The 20,612-nt window shown below is 42.0% G+C and overlaps 1 protein-coding gene across 4 annotated transcripts in view; it reads right to left on the minus strand.

The window, feature by feature from the left end:
• APLF (aprataxin and PNKP like factor) overlaps positions 1–20,612 on the minus strand; it is a 91,546-nt gene that overhangs the window by 11,028 nt on the left and 59,906 nt on the right. For 2 of the 4 annotated variants that reach the window (XM_084625268.1, XM_084625271.1), the window contains 2 exons: positions 10,544–10,590; positions 7,201–7,242 (listed from right to left, as the gene is read on the minus strand). The exons of 1 other annotated variant lie outside the window; for it this stretch is intronic. In XM_084625268.1, coding sequence (XP_084481394.1) covers positions 7,201–7,242; positions 10,544–10,590 — 89 coding nt within the window. The remainder of the gene's footprint in view (positions 1–7,200; positions 7,243–10,543; positions 10,591–20,612) is intronic. One more of the 4 variants, XM_084625269.1, reaches the window with a different exon arrangement.

Genomic DNA, 20,612 nt, shown 5'->3' on the forward strand with positions numbered 1-20,612 from the left:
TACCCCTTCGTGCAGGGACAAAGCCACACTAACAGGTGTCGTGGAGCAGACGTTGTCAAACAGGGAGTCCGATGGCTCCTCTAGCTCCTCTGCCTGGAGCCCCAGGTTGGAGGCAACCCTCTTCAATAGTTCCTGATGAGCCTTAGCATCATCTTGTGGAACTGGGTGAGGGGGACCCATGATGGCTTCATCTGGCAACGATGAGGATGACGCCGGTGCTGTGGGTGCTACCACGTTCCCTGGTGGTCCAGCAGGCTGCTCCCTTGTCTGCTTATGGACCTGGTGGGGGAGGGGGGTGTTTCCTGCCTTCTGAGGCCTCGACGTTGTGTGGGAACTCTGGGACCGTCAGCAAACCGGTGATCTATGACTCATGCTACTCGACCGGTACCAGGACCTGGAATGGGACCGGGAGTGGGCCAGTCGCTGGGAGGATCTCCCCGACTGCAGGGATTGGCGAAGGTGGGTTGGTGACTGGTGGCCGCATTCAGTGATGGTTCGCGTGACCAGTTCCATGGCTGTGGGGACACTAAAGGCCAGTCTTGATGCTCTTTCCGGGGGGCGCATTCCTTGGTAGGTCTGCACCAGGTTACCAGCAAGCCACACCTTGAATCTCGCTGTCGGTGCTGAGGGTGCGGAGACCGAAAAGGGCTTCGTTGAGTCTGCCTCCCAGGCGTGATGGCTCTGAGTGGGCAAGTGCTGGCGGGATGTCCCTCATCATGGGGAGCGGTGCCGCTGAGGTGGGGACACACGGTAAGATCCCAAGGGAGGTTTACCCTTAGACCGGGGTACCGGTAAAGCCAGTGTGGGAGGCACTGGTAGTGACAGGATGCTGTGCTGTCCTGTGCTGCCTGCAGGGCCTCTGGTGTCAACGGGACATTTAGATGATGGAGACCCTCGTCACTGTCTAGGGTGGCAGGCATAGTGTGGGATGGACTGGACTGCTCAACTTGAGCGGGGGCCCGACTCCCTGATGGTGGCATTGACTCGCCCGGCATGGGTCTTGGCTCTCCTCCTGTCCTTTGTCTTATGGGAAGTGTGGGATCATCCTCTCACGCTTCTCTTCGGCTTCTTGACTGGAGCCGGGGAGGCGGATGGGTGCTGGCTCAAAAACAGTGCCAGCAGGGCACTCCACACCAATGCTGTGATGCTCGGGGCTGAGTCGGACTGACTCCATCAGGAGCACCCTGAGACGGATGTCTTTCCCTTTTTGTTCAGGGTTTGTTACAGATTCACTTGTAACTTACGTGTCCTTCACCTAGAAACCTCAAACAACTAGCGTACGGGTCGCCGATGGGCACAGGCCACTTACAATGATCGCAGGGCTTAAAGCCTGGGGACCGGGGCACGTCCCTTCCTGAGGCTGAGTCCCGTCTGGGACCGCTAACTAGAACTAACACTAAGAGAATTATTAACTCGTTTACAACTATTTTACAGGAAAACGTTTGGAAGAAACACTGAACGAAACACAATGCTAGCCAAAGCAGCAAACGTTCCAGCACCATCACTGGCGGCAAGAAGGAACTGATGGTGGGGGGAGCTGGCAGCGCCCCTTATACCGTGGCATGTGTGTGCTGCTCCAGGGGGTGCCAGAGCCGGTCCCCTATGGATACCACTGAGAGAAAAACTTCCAGCACCGGTGCATGTGGCGAGAACACACACCTAATATGGAATGGACATGAGCAAGCACTCGAAGAAGAACTAGGGTTTCCATCCATTCTAAAATACATTCAACAAACCTAATCTAACAGTTTAGTTTACAGGTCAATTAAAGAATCTTGCATTTGTTTTGCGCTTCATTCTGTGGTGATACAATGTCATCTCATTCATGCAAAAGAGAGATTTTACTGTGAGCCAACTCAGAACCTGGATTCAGATGGGAAAGATGTGTCTAATTCTGCCCTCAAACATACAAATGTAACCTGCACCAAAATCCTAATAGGAATCGTATGTACCTATCCTCCGGGCAGATTTGGCTCTAAGTAGAGCAGATCTTGGTATTTTTGTGGAGGTCAGGGAAGCAACCATTCTTGTCCACCATTTTCACAGCAGTACATGCAGGACCACTGCTAAGGCTTTAAAGGAGCATTTGTGAAAAGATCTGGCATACACCTCAGATTCACAGTGTCATCAGTGGCTCACATTTTACATACAAAGCGTGCACATGCCAGTGATCTTTGGGTTCACCCATCCGCCTGCTGGAGAGGGAGAGCCCAGCAATGTTTTCTTTGTGTTGGCCCTTGACCCCTGACCTAACCCTGCCAAGTTTATTCTTAAAATAAAACTATAACCTATAGGTTAGGGAAAGTTAAAATGCTTAACAATGTTGATAATAAAATAATTAAAGCTGTAGTACAAGTAGGGAAAACAAATGCAAAAAATTTTGTTATAGTCTTTGCAAAAATTCTAAGACCTAGACAATTAGCCTAATATGCTTGATGTAGGGATGTAAGATTTTGCAATATGCACCTTGTGATAAACAAATAAACCACAAAAGGGAAATTTAAGCTTGAAATAATGGATTTTGATTTAGTTGGGGATTGGTCCTGCTTTGAGCAGGGGGTTGGACTAGATGGCCTCCTGAGGTCCCTTCCAACCCTGATATTCTATGATTTTCAGTATCTGTATTAACGTGTTGGAAATATTGGGAAATATATGATTCCAATAGCTTATGCTAGCAACCAGAACCTTAATTATCATCCCTCGGAATGACAAATATGGATGGGGACCGCGACCTACATCAAATATAGTCCTAAATGTGGGGGGATGTAAGGGAAAAGGGTATAAAAAGGTGGTCATACCAACCCCCAGTTGGGACATCAGAATGACAGGATGGTGAAAACCTGCAACCTCATTCCTACTTATGGTGCTTCTCCATTTACTTTTCCTTCCATCTGCTCCTTCTCTGATATGTCTGATGGGTCTCCGTCGGTTGAGAGAATACACATTGCAGGGGATTTGTCTGCTACACTTATATTGCTTTTCTATTACTTTGATTTTACTTGTATGTATTTAAATACCAAATAAAATCCTCGCGTCTGTGTGATTCACCAGTCTCATTTCCTATAATAAATTTATATAGCCGCCTGAGTAAAAGATTCTGTTATTAGTGACTTGTGAATTTTGCACTTGACATTAATCAAAGGCTACATTTGAAATACATTAACCAATTGCAGTTGTGAGGGTTACATTTACTCTCTCACCAACGTTTGGAAACAATTCCATAAATTGATAAACTCTATAGTGAACATTTCTATAGAAAATGATCTGCTCTCTTTTCTCGAAGATCTGTTGACAGAGCAAAACTCACAGAACTACTGGGAGGTAACATGAAATCCATTTCAGTCTGCTATGTTCGAGTGGGAGCCCTCTAGAAAAGTAAACTGCTAAAGAACTGATGAGTCAGGCCACTGGGAATTTTTAGGGTACACGTAGCCAGATTTTCAAAGAAGTGCTCAAATCCCACTGACACCTGAGCACTTTTAAAAAACTTTTAATGTTACAGCCTATGACATCTTAGTAAAATAACTAGACTCCATAAAATGAACTTTTGGCCAGTGAAGCAGCAGTATCAACATGCTAAGAGATTGGGACTAAATGGGTCTTGAGGGGAGATAAAAGTGCAGCAACTGAGATGGGGAAAATAAATGCAACTTCCCTGTTCCACTTGCTGCTTGACCATACAGCAGTACCAGTAATTGTTAAATAATTGCTTTGACAAATAAACACTGACACAAAGAAAACTAGCTTCATTAAGTAGCAGAGGAGACCAGCACTCCATGACAATACTAGACAGTCAGCTGAGTAATAAAGTAATATCAGGCTTCAGAGTAGCAGCCGTGTTAGTTTGTATTCGCAAAAAGAAAAGGAGGACTTGTGGCACCTTAGAGACTAACCAATTTATTTGAGCATAAGCTTTCGTGTAATATCACCTGCCTATAGCATGTGAATCAGAGTAACCAGTAATCTAATTCAAGGAAGAGGAAAAAAAACGTAGTAAATAAACTGATGAAGATTTTACACCATTTCCACCAATGCATAAAGCATTTAATGCATTTAAGAAGAGGATAATGAGATGATTTTTGATCCATTAGCAAGAGCAGCAGGGTGCAAGCATTGCCTATTGCAGAAAACGGAGGTTTCAAATATAGACAAATTGTGCAATATTAGAGATCCGATAAGTTTATAGTAAGCTTCCATTACATCAATTTTGTAATGATCCTGGCAGCTCAAATTTAGCTTCTTCACAATAAGTTTGGGGCCTGAACAAATGCAGCTGTTTTGTTAGGAAAATGTCCATTTTGTAAAGTAATGGAAATTAAATACATGATTTTAAAAATAAAAGTTTTGCAGATGTAAGTGTTTAAAACCAGTTTGAAGCATTAAGCACATATTGCTCTCTTTGGCCATGATCCCAATGGGCTCCATGGGGGCAATCAAAGGGTTTTTAACGGGTCTCTGTGCAGATGCAATGCATCCATCAGCATCGTCAGTGGCAGAGTTACCTGTCACTGGCAGTGGTAGAGCGTCTGTCAGCATCATCAGTGGCAAAATGGAGATTACTACAATTTGCATAGGCAGGGGACATTGATTACTAACACATCAGAATTCTAATCTACAGCATAGCCCACTGAAACATGAGCAAAGGAGAAAAACTTCACTTCTGTATCCACTATAAAAATCAATCTCTTCATTTCAAGAGCATTCTACAAACTACTTCTATTAAATCACCTCTTCCTACACCCGCTCTGGTCTCTCTCTGTGCCAATTCAGTCTCCCACCTACTCCTTGGCTGATCCTTTGCTACTGCCATACAGCTATCAAGAAGAAAGAATCTATCACTCAGATCCCTTGTTGACTCTCTCTGAAAAAATGAGATCACAAATTCACATACTATGCAGACATAAGGGTCTCTCACAGATCCCTTTGTAGGACCAGGCCTGGATCTCCCATCCATCTACTTTCCTTCAATATTTACCACCATTATCCATTGCTTTAACAGCCATACATGTTATAAATTTGCATTCTCACACTGCATTTTCTCTCTATTTTTATATCTATTTTTCACACAATGCACAGTCAACCTGTGGAACTCTTTGCCAAAGGATATTGTTATAACAGGTTTCCAGGGGTACCAAGCAATGGGGATTGCGGTTTTTCCCTAACTGTCAGGGTTCTAGGGCATCAGAACTCTTGCTGTACTGTTGGCCCACTCGGTACCACAGAGGAGTGTCCGTGGTACATCGTCGGTACCGATGGTTGTAAATGTGCAGAGCACTTTGTCGACAGGAGCTTTGTCACACCTAGTATTGAAGGTTTACTTGGTACCGCTTTTAGAGACAGTACGGTAATTGTCTTTCTCCTTAGTGAGTAGCACTCCTGCCTGAGAGCCTGAGACCCTGGTGTCTCTAGGCAGTGCGGCTGAGCTCACAGCAGAGGCCCTTTCTGGGTACCGAACAATGTTGCTACAGGTACTGAGGTGGCTGATCACACTGCGGAACCCTCTGGCTGGCCAACAACTTGGTTTGGGGTCTTGGAGCCCTTTTCCCTCGAGCCTTTACAGGGGGAATCTGCTGGGGTTTTTTTTGACTCTACCTCCCCTTTGAAGCTGAAAGCTCGAGGGATGATCGGGGGTCAGTACCGGAGTCCTCTGATAGCTGAAGTGCATTCTCCACAAGGAGGAGTTTTAACTTCAGCTCCTGTTTTTTATGAGACCTTTGTTTTAGCTCCTGGCAGAGGGAGCACTTTTCAGGGATATGGGACCTCCCCCAGGCACCGGACACAGTGAGAATGTCTGTCCAGAATGTCTGGAATCGACTCCTTGAAGGAGAGGCATCTCTTGAAGCAGGGGAGAGCCAGTATACCCCAGGTGGTGGGAGGGTAGTATCACATTCTAGCAGTGAAGAATACAGAAGAGAAATATTCTTGCCACTTCTTCCTCTTTCTTCTTTTTATTTTTAAACTGCAAGAAGTTAGAATGTCTTCTAAACACCCTTAAGGGAACAAATGGGGGACCCCCCCCCCAAAAAGAGAAAAATGTAAACTGAAGCTCTTTTTCTTCTCGCTCTTTTTTTTTTTAATCCAACTGGGCAATAAAACACTAACTATTAAGAACAACAAAAGAACAAAAGCACCAAAACCTACTACTACTTATGCTAATGACGCAGATAAGGAAGGGACAACTCTTGCTCCCTTGGACGCCAAAGGTGGTTGAGAAGGAAATCAAGGGGTTCCCCAGCACAGCAGTAGATAGCCTCTAGGCAGACCGTCAGAGAGGGACAGCATGTGCAATCTGAACGGACACTGCTCCCTAAAATCTCCAATTAGAGGTGCAGGGGCACAGATACACCTACAGTGGAGCACCCAGAGGGACACTACTCAAAGAAGCCGCACTTGACAGTAGCTGTATTGTTTTAAGAAATATAAACATATGTTTTGTATCTCGTTTGTTCAAAACGAGAGATAAACAATTTAAAACAAATCAACACATCTTTAGTGACAGCATTATAAGAGAACGTTAATATTTCACATACGGATAAAAAATGATCAAGCAGTGTTCCATTTGGTAAGCATGAACTCTTCACTACACTTCCATTTTAGTGAACCTTTAATTCAGAACATCTTATGAGGCACCAATATTTCAGATACAAAATTAAACGAAAGAAAAACTCAATGGCACACGCATACATGCACACAAAGTGAATTGCCTTCATGTTCTTTAGAAAACGGCTTAATGCAAAAAGGAATACATCAATGTTTGGGGCAGTCAGCCTTTACTGGCCAGCCTTTAAACAGTTGTAGCTGAAATACTGATTCCTTTTATCTTATTGCCTTTTACCTCTAGGCAATATTAGGGAATTAATTGGTTTAAGTCACTCAGTGTTCATCTTTCAAGTTAAAAGATACTTTGCCGTTTCCAGAGTAAAACTAGGTCTGCTTATCTGGAACACGTTTACATAGAACACCCAATTTAAGGACTTTCACATGCAGTACAAAGTGGGGTATTCACTAAAAGAAAATAATGCACTTTCCCCAACTAGAGACCTAGCAAGTAGCATTCATAATAAAGTGCTTCAATATTACACCATCTCTAACTGAAACTAATACATTTAACCTGCTTTGTCTTTCATGTACATGATTTTGAAAAAAAAACCCTCCAACGTAACAGTAACAGGTCCATTTAGAAAATGAGAACTTTCTAACCTCTTTTAGTAGTTTTCTGTCTGGTTCTTCTTGTTTCAGTTTCTAAATGGAAAAAAACCCCCCACTATTATCAAGGAAACTACAATCTAGAAGAAATCTGTGACGTATCAATAACTGAGACCGCAAAAATAAAGAATACATTCCCACATTTTAATGTAACTGTCATGGTGACTGTATTTACTATGTACATTTATGTATTTATGAGACTGGTCTTTTTCAGATTACTGACCACTTCCCGAGATAGTAATCCTCTCATGAACACCTTTTCCATGTTTGATCCCACACCTTTTCTGTGCCAGCAAAGCATATACAGTAACTCCCCACTTAACGTCATCTTGCTTAACATTGTTTTGATCTGACGTCCCTGCTCCATTACAGAACATGCTCCGTTTAAAGTTGTGCAATGCTCTACTATAACGTCATTTGGCTGCCTGCTTTGTCCACAGCTGGCAGCCCCCCATCAGCTCCCCTACGCCTCTTCCCCCAAGCGCCTCCTGCCTGCCGGCGGACCTCGCGGATCAGCACCTTCCCCTTGCTCCCCCTGCCTCCTGCCCTCAGCAATCAGCTGGTCTGAGGCATTCAGGAGGTAGAAGTGAGGAGGACTTGGTGTGCAGCCTCCCCCCTCCCTCCCCTGCCTCCTGAATTCCACAAACCCGCTGATTGCCATGGGCAGGAGGAAGGGGAGGGAGGGGGGGAGCCTGCACGCTGCCCGCTCCCTCTGGCAATCAGCTGGTTTGCCGCATTCAGGAGGCAGGGGAGGGAGGGGGAGCCTGTGCGCTGAGTCCTCGCTCCTGCCCCCTCCCTCCTGAATGCTGCAAACCAGCTGATTGCCACGGTAAGGAGGGAGGGAGGGAGGGAGGAGGAGTGAGGACGCAGTGTGCGGAGTAAAAGGGGAGGAGGTGGGGGAGGGAGAAGAGGTGGGTTAAAGGTAGGGTCTGGGGGAAGGGGTGGAGTGGGCGGGCTGAGGGTTAAGCCCCCAGCCCCTGGTGCTTGCACAATAGGGGAAGCTGCTGCTGCACAATGGCTTCTCCTAGCCTATGGCAACTTCAGCCTCCTTGCCTACATCCTCAGAGTGCCAGTGGGCTGTGCCTGTGTGGGGAAAGGCGGGGGCACCTCCCATTGCTTCATACTCAGCAATGATTGTAGTATTAAATTCCTTGTTTAAAACTGTTTACAACTTATACCTGTATTAAATTCCTTGTTTAAAATGTATATAATGCCTTTTGTCTGGCAAAAAAAAAATGTCCCTGGATCCTAACCCCCCCCACCATTTATATTAATTTTTACAGGGAAATTGGATTCGCTTAACATTGTTTTGCTTAAAGTTGCATTTTTCAGAAACATAACTACAATGTTAAGTGAGGAGCTACTGTATATGATTTCACACTGGCCTGGTAGAGCTCACTAAGCCAGGAGTTCTCAATCTTTTCCTTTCTGAGCCGTCCCCCTCCCCTATATGCTGTAAAAACTCCACGACCCACCTGTGCCACAATAACAGGTTTTCTGAATATAAAAGCCAGGGATGGTGTTATGGGGTAGCAAGCAGGGCAATTGCCTGGAGCCCCATGCCACAGGGGCCCCTGTGAAGCTGCACTGCTCAGGCTTTGGCCCCTGAGGCGGGGCTCAGGCCCTGGGCTTCACACCCATGCAGTGGGACTTCAGCTTTCTGTCCTGGGCCACAGCAAATCTCACGCTGGCCCCACTTGGCGGATCCCCTGAAACCTGCTTGCGACCCCCCAGAGGGCCCCAGACCTCCGGTTGAGAAGCACTACACTAGGCTGCTGTGTTTCGGTTTCACTTCACTGGGTCCTGTGAGTTTTAAGCTTTCTGAGTCTGAACAGGGCCAGGCACTGCTTCTGGCTGGGGGTTTCTGGGCACACCCTCAGGGTACAGATCCTCTGTCTAACACCCCTTTCTGAGAGCTGAGACCCTGCAATCCAACTGACAGGACTCCAAGACTAGTGCCAGCACCCCATAACTCTACCGTTGCTTGAGTACACTCCTTCCCAGAGCTCCAACCCTGTAGGCATGTTGGTTTCTTGTTTATCCTTCAGGGACACAATAGCTGAACATTTTAAAAAGTTGTAAATATAACAAAATGTTTCAATGTTTACATTACTTTTTTAGATTATTCTATTACTGAAATAGGAGACAGGTGGGTGAGGTAATATCTTTTATTGGACCACCTTCTGTTGGTGAAAGAGAAGCTTTTGAGTTACACAGAGCTAATTTTTCAGATCTGGGTCATTGAAATAACTGCACTTTCTCCTGTAGAGATAACGTTGCCGTGATCCCTAACTCTTGGGAAACTCTGAACAGAGTGGCATTACATTTGCATAGTTGTATTAAATTAAAAATCTTGCATTGTTTGTATGAGTGATAGATGAATTTATATTTTTTTCTTGAAAAAGCTTAGTAAACTTAAAAAAAGAAAATTTGATAACATTTTTAGAGAAAAATATCAAACTGCAATATTTTCCAATGCTAAGTGTTCAATAAATCTAATTACTTCTACCTGAAATGCAAGAAAAACAGCTTTTAAATGAATGCTTAGATTCCATCCTAATTAAACTCTAAGTTCCCCAAAGAAAATATGGAACTACTTGGTATCTCAGATGCAGAGAACCACTGATCTAGAAAATAGACAAGCTTTTTTAAACAAATATCACAGGCACTATATTCTGCATTTTTAACCCCTTCTCTCATTGTACTATTTTCCTCAGATCCCCTGCCAGAAATAAACAAAAACAAAAAAAAACCCCAAGAGGAACTGTGAACTCTTATGCCAATACAACTGCAAAACAGTATGGCTCGCTGTATGGTAATATTACTGAACTCTTTTTTAGATATACATTTTAATTAGTAGTAAATACTGTGGCAAAGTCAATAGCCTGGTACATCATTTGTTTCCTTTTATTGGGATTGCCCTGTCTTAAAAATCAGAGTAATTCAAATTATGGAATTTTTGTTCCATTCAGTGTTTGGAGTAAAAACCACCAACTGATTCAAATATCTACTACTTCTTGGTCTTTGTCTGTATGGTATAAAAGCCATGCATGTACAGGTCATACTGTTAGTGTTGAACCACCTGGTGAGGTTACTCAGATGAAAAGACATCTAAAATAGTTAGTGAAATAAATCTTAAGTAAAGTAGAAAAGCAATAATCTTTACTGTGGACAACTGCAGGAAAGGAATTAAAGCATTAGGAATGGCAACATTACAGAGTATAGTAAGTGACAAATACAAATGAGTAAAGCTTAACAGAAACATAAACCATTTCATACCCCCTTTTAAGTGTGTATCACTGTTCTTATTTTTAAAGTTTTGAACAAGAGTCTTTACCTGGAGGTGCAGTGTGCTTATATTCAAGCTTGTGCTGTGGATTCTTCCTGCAAAGAATGAAAACCAATACAATAAAATAATTTCCTGCCCTTGCATTCCACGTTTCTTCATTCAAGAATTATTCACTGCACAATGGAAGTAATCATCAAACTTCAGAGAATGTGAATGAAATTTAAATTAATCACTACGTAGTTTCAAATCACTTATCTGCAGCTCTCTCAATATAAAGAAACAGTAAAAAGAAACAGCCCCCCCAAAAAACCTTTTATGTTAAAATAATCAATATGACTGACTTTAGCTCTCTAGAATTAGCATTCTCATATGTATTTATCTATGGCACTTATAGACCCCCCCCCCCATTACTGTACCTCAGTGCCTCAATCTTTAGTATATTCATCTTAGTATTTCCTATTTCATATGGTCTTTCAAAAAAGAACTAGATACATTCATGGAGGATAGGTCCATCAATGGCTATTAGCCAGGATGGGCAGGGATGGTGTCCCTAGCCTCTGTTTCCAGAAGCTGGGAATGGGTGACGGGATGGATCACTTGATGATTACTTGTTCTGTTCATTCCTTTTGGGGCACCTGGCATTGACCACTGTTGGAAGACAGGATACTGGGCTAGATGGACCTTTGGTCTGACGCAGTATGGCTATTTTTATGTTCTTATCACCCACACTTTACAGATGGAGATCTGAGGGGCACAGAGAATAAGTGACTTGCCCAAAGCCACACAGGAAATCTGTGACAGAGCAGGAAACTGAACCCAGGCCTCCCAAGTCTTTGGCTAGTGTTCTAATCACGGCACCATCCTTCCCCTACACGCCTCATTTGTTCAGCACAGTTTGTTCACCATTTTCAAAAGCAGAATAGGTTCATGTTTGTGACACTCTGTACCTCCAAATAGCACCCTGGAACCCCCATATTCATCATTGAGATATGATTGTATGTTTTGTACAATGCATGCCTTGTGAGGTATCATTTTAAAAGTCATATTCAAATCATTTGATTTGTTGAACATTAATATCCTGTTGGGTTGTATGTACTATCATTGTATGTGAAGTTATGAAGTATCGCTATATGTGTTATTGAGATGTCTGAGTACTGTGGATATCTATGTAAATGCAGTGCCTGTCAGAGGCTTGTAGCTTGACATTAGCATCATAGTGTGAGAGACAGCCCAGACTGGTGGGTTTGGAGGGCTCAGTGGTCCCACAGCCCAGGCTGCACTCCAAAGACCCCGTCACAATGTTGATTTATTAAGAACCATCATTTTGCATTTCCCAGACTCTTTTAAATGAGTTCCAATGCCCAACCCATGCACATACCCTACAAAAGGGGTAGGAAATATATTTTTAAAAGGCTAAAGTTAGACATATAATACTATAAATATCTGACTTCAGCAAGGAATATGCACAATTATTTTTAAAAATTAATCATTTTACATTTTAATTACTTATTACATTTAAGTTTCATATACATCAAAGAGGATTCAACTTCAAATGCCATTGTAGACAGTGTTCATGTGCTGAATATTCTGCAGGAAGTGTACACACTGAAAAAAATCCCCCATAAAGTGGATTTGTACGCTGGAAACAGACTCTAAAAACACTATTGCTGGGTTTTTTGTTTATCATCTATCACAGATTTCTATGCAAATATGCTCCATTTACAAGTAAAAACTATTTTTTCCTCTCAATTCCCAGCCCCAAGAATCAGTCAAGCTAGCACCCAAGATAGGTTGTTTGTTTTTTCTAATCACCAGCAATACAGCACTTGAAGTCAATGGGACCACTCGTGTTCATGTACTTTGCTGGATCAGAACTAGAGTACTCAGCACCTTGCAGTAATGAACCTTAATTAGTAAACCAATATTAAGAATTATATTTTGTTTAGAATTTAATTTCACAGGAGTGCTCTCAACTTTCCCTTGAAGTTGTTTTCAAATCTCATTAACATCAATAAGAAATAACTCAGAGTGTTAATAGCAGAGATCAGTGCAAGGGAGGAAGAAGACAGTTCGTTACCTTTATGTAGAAATATGGTGATAGATAAAAATAAAATCACCTCCCACTTCACAAGAAAAAAAAATCAAGATTAATTTGCTACCCCTTCATCATCTTAAATCTTTTGTATAATTAGTTGTCTTCATAGAAGTTGTCAGAAGGGCTAATTATTTACTCAACTTGCACACTGAGAAAGAGGAAAAATAAAGAGTGGCAATCACATGCAATTGACTGGAATGTTTATTACAGGTGTCACAAAGCTTCTAGAGTCATAAAAACACTGCCCCCTCCCGCCCCGCCAAAATCATGCAAGATCCTGAAAGCCTGCACCATGAATCACAGGGGACCCCGTATTTAGATGACAGTGTTATCCTTTAATAATAGAATTAAAACAGTGTGAAGCCACAAAGTATGAAACAAATGATATCTGGCCTACAGAGGAAATGAGATATGTACAACTAGCATATTTGCTCAAAAGTGCAATTTTGAAGACAAAAGTAACTTTTCATTAAATCTGTTTAATGTAGGACATTGGATCTACAGTCTGTAATTCTAGTTTCTACAGTTCTTTGTTTATGAATATCCCTAAACAAACGATGTAACCCTGTCCTCCTCACTGAATTTATTGCTAACACAGAAACTTTCCAGTGATTTCAATGGCCTTTGGATCAGGGCTACAATTCTAAGAGCCAAATTGTACCTCCCATGATAAAATCAACAGGACTCTCAAAATTTCATTAGATTCAGTATGTGGTATTTGTCGTGAAGGCTCCCCTCTGGAGGAAAGAATTACAGGACCTCCAGAACCAGAGGATCTGAGGAGAAAAAAGTCTAAATCCACTGATCTTGGGGTCTCCTTGAGCTTTGCTCGTCCATTCTGCTCCCCAAAACAGGCCTTCCCCCCTTTTCAGAAACTACATTGTACTGTCAGTCAATGCAGTGGAACCCACCCATTAAAGCCTGGCTTTGGGAAAAAGACTAATGGCCTAAGGATAATAGACCATTTGTGTGGAGTTATGGGAAGGCCTAATTTTCCTAACCAGAGTCTTGCTAAGAGAATAAGTCTACTTTGACTTGTTTTGGGAACTTGGACTTCTACTGATAGGTTCACAGACTGTTTAGAGATAACGTGCGCCTGGACTATAGAAAAACATTCTCCAGATAAGATAAGTCCTGAGAAGTGTGAGGGTTTTGGAGGAAAACCATGGAAAGTTCCAGGAGTCCATCACATGACCAGTGGTAACCTATGGATGACAAATATAAGACAAAGGACTCCAAGAGTGGGGGCTTGCCCCCCCCCTCATTTGATGGTGTCTTTCCCTTTTCTTTTGGTTTTCTTATTTTCCACTCAAAGTTGCAGGTCTAGTGCGTGATAGCTAACTAACACAAGTAACATTCCGTACAAGACAGTGTTTTTTTCAGTTATTGTTAGGGTTGCCAACTTTCTAATCACGCCAAACCGAACACCCCTGCCCTGCCCCTCCTCTGAGGCCCCACCCCCGGCTCACTCCATCTCCCCTCTCCCAGTCATTCACTCTCTCCAACCCTCATTCACTTTTACCAGGCTGGGGCAGCGGCTCTGGGGGCAAGGGCTCCATGGTGAGGCCGGGGATGAGGGGTTTGGGGTGCATGATGGGGCTTCAGGCTGGAGCAGGGGTTGGGGTAAGGGAGGGGGCAAGGGCTCTGGGATTTGGAGTGCAGGAGGGAGCTCAGGGGTGGGGCAGGGGTGTGGGAAGGTTTGCAAGCTCTGGGGTGGGGCTGGGGATGAGGGGTTTGGGGTACACCAGGGGGCTCTGGGAGGGAGTTCGGAGTGCGGGAGGGAGTTCAGGGCTGGGGCAGGGGGTTGGGGACCAGATGACACTTATCTTAGGGGGCTCCAGGAAGCATGTGGCATGTCCGGCTCCTAGGTGGAGGGGCCAGGGGGCTCTGCATACTGTCCGGGAACCACGGCCAATGGGAGCTGAAGAGCCAGCATTTGGGGGGGCTGCATGTGGAGCCGCTGTGGCTGCCTCTGCTCTGAGAAGCAGACACGCCGGCCACATCTGTGATTCGCAGGCAGCTTGCCTTAGCCCCGCTGCGCCGCCAACCGGACTTTTAGCGGCCCGTTCAGCAGCGCTGACACAAGCAGCCATGGTCTCTTTTCAACCGGGCATTCTGATAAAAACGGATGCCTGGCAACCCTAGTTGTTGATGGAGGTTCTCTCATCTTTTTTCCATCTAGCCTTTTGATAGCTACTATACCTATTTAATCTTACTTCTGCTATTTCAGAAAGATTAACTTTCTGTTGGAACAACCTCATAGTCTTAATATACAGTACTAGTTTCAGTTTCTTTTTAACAATGTTTTTACAAGTGTTCAGAGTGAAGCAGTTTATGACAATAGTTTACACAGTTTAATATTTCAGAACTTCACACTACATTTTTCGCCGCATATGAAGGGACATTTAAGTTAAGCCATGTTCATGAGGATTTTCAGAACAACATGCATGAGTCCAATTTTACAATAAAAAGTTGTTTTTAACACATCAAAGTCTCACTTTTGTGTCATACTGAAGAGTGTATTCTGCCAAATTATCTTTATTGTGCTTTGTTCTACAATTTCTATCAGGGACTGACCACATCACTGTATTTCTCAGCAGACAGAAAAACAGAATATTTCTGGCTGCATTTTAATCTTTTCTGTTTTACTACACATTTAAACAGTGTTCGAATACTACAGAACATTTTTCAGGACAACTAATGATTTGGGGTTAGATTTTCAGAGATGCTGAGCACCCTCAGCAATTAACTTTAGTTGGAACTGCTGGTGCTCAGCACCTCTAAAAATACATGCAATATACAAAAACAGAAAGTTGTTTTGATGCAAATGCTCAGACAACAATTCTCATGAATACATTACAGAGAGACGAGAATTCTCAGTTTTTTGTGGCTGCTTCAAATCTTGTATTAACAGATATAGATATTCTGTAACTGAGTACCGACAGTATTTTGGGAGTTCACATTCATTTTATATCTATGTTTGACTATGTAAGTGATTTTGTCAATTATAATTTGAGGATGGGTCAGATGCATCTTCCACCTTGTCAGCCCAGGGCTCCTCGCCTGCATGGCATTTACTCACCAATTTTTATTCCATAGTTAAAAATTTATGTTACCCCAAATTTTAAAACTCCTACTCAGTCCTTACTCAGGCAAAGCTACTGATGTCAATGAGTTTTGCCTGCATGAGAACTATGTAAAAATGAACTAAGGACATTCAGTTTTAGCCTCATTTGTATGCACTTTTTAAAATGTGACGTTCATGTCCAGCTTAAGTATTCTTAAACGAAAGTGTGTTGTAACTTGGGATGTAAATACCATTTAAAAAAATTAACCGTTTAAACGATTAAAAATATTTTGTTTAAACGTTTAACCGATTAAAGGACTGGCTGGTGCGTGGCCACTGGGGCCGGCTGGCCCGGGGGTTAACGGTTCAGGCAGGTTAACTGGTTAACATCTTACATCCCTAGTTTAATTAATCTTGGGCTCAACTATTTTGTAAATATAGTTAAGGCTTTCTAAACAAAGGCTTGACAAAGTAGCTTCCAGTATTAATTGGCTCCCCACAGAAAAAGCCTAAGGCAGTTCAACTGCATGCATTTTGGAGCAAAACTCAAGGAAAACAACTCAGCCATATACCACTAGGATGTTTCTTTGTTTTTTAAAAACACCAATTATTGAAACCCACACTGCTCAATGATGATGAGTGCACATCGCTAAGCATGTGATATTATTTGTTATTTATGACACCCGGTAACATTTGCTATTAGTTGAAGCTTTAATATAATCTACAAAAAACACTCTTGCTACAAAAACTGCCTTGTGAATCCATGTTGCTCAACTAATCTAATTTTCTTGAAATTTCACAGAAAAAAAGTCTAGGTAGTCTCTAAAAAGCACTCATTTGAATTTGTTAAACAACTTGCTAAGAGAAGAAGCACTTTATTTGATTTGTGATTTTGTAACTACTGTTTCCCAAAATATCAGATTTCAAGGAAGTCTGAAGCACAGAGTGACATTTAACTGAATGAAAACTGTTGCCAAAACACTAGATGACTAAGTCAATGACTTCTGAAGTGCTATATACAAGACTAGATCTATATATACACACACACTGAGAATGAAACCCACGATATCTAATGGATTGGGTTTGTCACACAGAATACGAGATTCTCACCATCGTTCATATGGAAGCAGAGGTAATCACCAATGAAATTCAAGGGAGTTGAACTAGTGAATCTTTGACTGTAGTGGCACCAAGCATTTGCATCATTCTCCTGTATGTCACTGCTTAATACAAGATTTGTTTATGCCTCCTCAAACACTTTGATCGAGTTTGCTGAAAAATATAGTGAGTGTCAAACAACAAGTTTATGGCATTATTAGTTCATGAACACTGAATGCCAAAATTTGAAAATTCATATTTGTTGCATGTATTTTCTTCAATTGATTAAATAACTGCTGTTTTATAGCTCTTTCTGCCTTCCAGTAGCTATTCACTAAACTGTCCAAAAGAGAATGAAGTTCAGCTGTTGGCAGGCAATAACCTCTTCATAAGGGACACTTCCAAAATAAGTTAACTATATCTTTAATTTATACAAGAAAAATCCCTGTATCACATCTCCACATCACTGCAGTTTTGCTAGCTTAGAAAAGCTGTAGACAACACACACATCTTGAAACTTCTAACAATCTCAAGTCTTGAAATTCAAGAAGAAAAACAAGTTATTCCTGCCCTTACCTACAGGTCAAAACAACAAAAAATTAAGCTGGCTTGGTAAGAATAAAATATGGCAATAGTATGCTAATATGCTAATTAAGAAACAATAATATTTACTATTGTGGTAAACCCAGGACAAACAGCTACAAAAAGGGGGTAGTAATTAGTCCCAGGGGATTAAAAGGCCCCTCCCTATCCACTGAGGAGAGAGAACCATGGGGCAATAAGGTTCAGCTGGAAAAGGGGTTGCTAGGGCCCAATTAGGTTCAGCTGACTCCAACTACTTGGGACCTTTTTAAACCCTCCCCTGGGTGGAAGGAGGAAAAGAGTGAGGGAGTGAGAGGAGCAGGGAAGCTGCCAGTAGGCCGTTTGCAGCAAGACACCAAACCTTCCCAGTAGAGAGGCTGCACTCGTGTCCCAGAAGGGAAGGAAAACAAGCACAAGGGACTGACTGAGGAGAGGAGTAGCAGGATCCTGTGCCACCTACAAGGATTCGCCTTGCCCCAAACCTGAGTCTCCAAGGCTAAAAAGGACTAAGCCTACTGAGGCGAACAAGGTATTTTGCCACACAATGTACAGAAAGAACTGAGTTTTCATCTGATGAATGTTTACTAAATACAAAGGAATACATATTTATCATTACCCTTGGGGAAGCATGTTTGTCTCTTCATTTAATGAACTTCAGGAACAAAGCATATTCCATTGTAACTTGTCATGACTGCATAATTATACATCTATTATTCCTTCTGGTAAATTTAATGAAGTATTGTTACAGCTGGTAGTAAAGCTGCAAGGGAATAAATAAAAGTATTGTATGAATAAAATTAACTTTCACTCTTTAACCTATCCTTGCAACAAAGCCCATTGCCAACTGTGCCCACATATCTATTCAGGGGACACCATCACAGGGCCTAATAACATCAGCCACACTATCAGAGGCTCGTTCACCTGCACATCCACCAATGTGATATATGCCATCATGTGCCAGCAATGCCCCTCTGCCATGTACATTGGTCAAACTGGACAGTCTCTACGTAAAAGAGTAAATGGACACAAATCAGATGCCAAGAATTATAACATTCATAAACCAGTTGGAGAACACTTCAATATCTCTGATAACGCGATTACAGATATGAAAGTCGCTATTTTACAACAAAAAAAAACTTCAAATCCAGACTCCAGCGAGAAACTGCTGAATTGGAATTCATTTGCAAATTGGATACAATTAACTTAGGCTTGAATAGAGACTGGGAGTGGCTAAGTCATTATGCAAGGTAGCCTATTTCCCCTTGTTTTTTCCTACCCCCCCCCCCAGACGTTCTTGTTAAACCCTAGATTTGTGCTGGAAATGGCCCACCTTGATTATCATACACAATGTAAGGAGAGTGGTCACTTTGGATAAGCTATTACCAGCAGGAGAGTGAGTTTGTGTGTGGGGGGGGGGGGGGGGGGTTGAGAAAACTTGGATTTGCGCTGGAAATGGCCCAACTTGATTATCATACACATTGTAAGGAGAGTGATCACTTTAGATAAGCTATTAGCAGCAGGAGAGTGGGGTGGGAGGAGGTATTTTTTCATGCTTTGTGTGTATATAAAAAGATCTTCTACACTTTCCACAGTATGCATCTGATGAAGTGAGCTGTAGCTCACGAAAGCTTATGCTCAAATAAATTGGTTAGTCTCTAAGGTGCCACAAGTCCTCCTTTTCTTTTTGCGAATACAGACTAACATGGCTGTTACTCTGAAACCTCTCACTTCAATGTAATTTTTATTCAAGTTAAACTTCACAAGTGACAAGCAATAATCTCTTGTCCCTTTACCGTGAAGCCAGTAAAAGAATGAACAGAAATATAACTTCTGTACAACTGATAAAATGGAAATAGCATTAAATATCAAAGCTTCATGCACAACTAAATTATTTTCATTCACTTAAAGAAAGAAAAATTAATACAACCAACCATAATTATTGCACAGCTTTATTTATTTGTGTTAACTTAGCACCTAAAATGTGAACTGAGATGCAAGTCCCATGCACACCAGCCTCTATACATACAAATATTACTGCCCCCGTGGACCAACAGAAGTTCTGTGGCCCTCCGGGACACTTTATGCAGAAGCTTCAGCCTGGGAGGGATTTGACCCTCCCTGTATAAGTATTTGGCACTGAGGTTGATAATGGGGGTAAATAGCTAAATAAGACTAAAAACTTGGGGAAACAACAGAGATAAGGAATTATTGGTTTATTTGATATGATTTAGTCAAACTAATTAGATAAAATTTGATGATTTGATAGTAACCCACTTTATTTTAATTTGATTTGTTTATATGTATTTTATGCTTTTGCTTATTTAGTTTTATTAATAAAATATATAAAATTGGAAACTTGACTACTCTACCCAGCCTATCACTGGGAAAATTGGTTTCCCTTTTATGAGGAGAAAGGGCTATACAGTATCCATCTCAGCAGAAGGGGAAACCGATGTTCCACAAAACCAAAACCTTTTACACCACCTACCTAGCCAGCAGTTCACTTCCAATTTTTTTCAGGATCCACAGAATAAAAAGTGGTACAAATAAATAGTGCCTGGAAGTGTGAGGAAAGTAAATAGTACATACATGGATATGTTAACATAGGTCTCCAAAACCTGTCAATTTCAGATTGCCTGTAAATTAGTCCAATCCAGAACATGAAAACTACATTTTATGTGATTTTCCTGGCCTACATTTTAAATATGCTCTGAATTAGATACTCTATTATGAAAAATCTCCATAATACAGCAGCAATTCACTGCAAGAGAAAAATAAATCCGCTACAGAAGTTATGATGCCCAATTACAAATGTAATCTAATGTGCTAATATAACCAAGACTCATAAAATAATCCTCATACAAAATAAAATTTAAGATGAGGAAGCATTCTGATTGGTTTTACAACACATCACTCCAATAATAAGAAGAAAAAAGAAGGTTCCTTGAAGTATATACTTGAAACAATACCCACAATAGAGTTGTTTTCAAGGCTCCAATAATGTATTTTTTATGGACTTAATTTTGTTCATAACCTGTGTGACAGAGTGCTGGGCAACAGCTGAGCCAGCACTCTGGTCACCACAGCTCCAATTAAACACTGTACAATAGACCTTGTTAAGAAGAGCTGTGCCTCATTGGTGGGTGGAGGAGAGCTGGAAGGCTAATTTAGCCATTAGGCAGAGAATACAAAAAGGCACAGGAACCAAGTAGGAGAGGGAAAGCAGGCAGGTGAGAGGGAGGGAGAGATTGCTCTTCACTGCTTGCCGCAGGAGC

This window comes from Lepidochelys olivacea (genome assembly GCF_965140295.1).
Source record: "Lepidochelys olivacea isolate rLepOli2 genome assembly, chromosome: 3".
NCBI classification, from domain to species: Eukaryota; Metazoa; Chordata; order Testudines; family Cheloniidae; genus Lepidochelys; species Lepidochelys olivacea.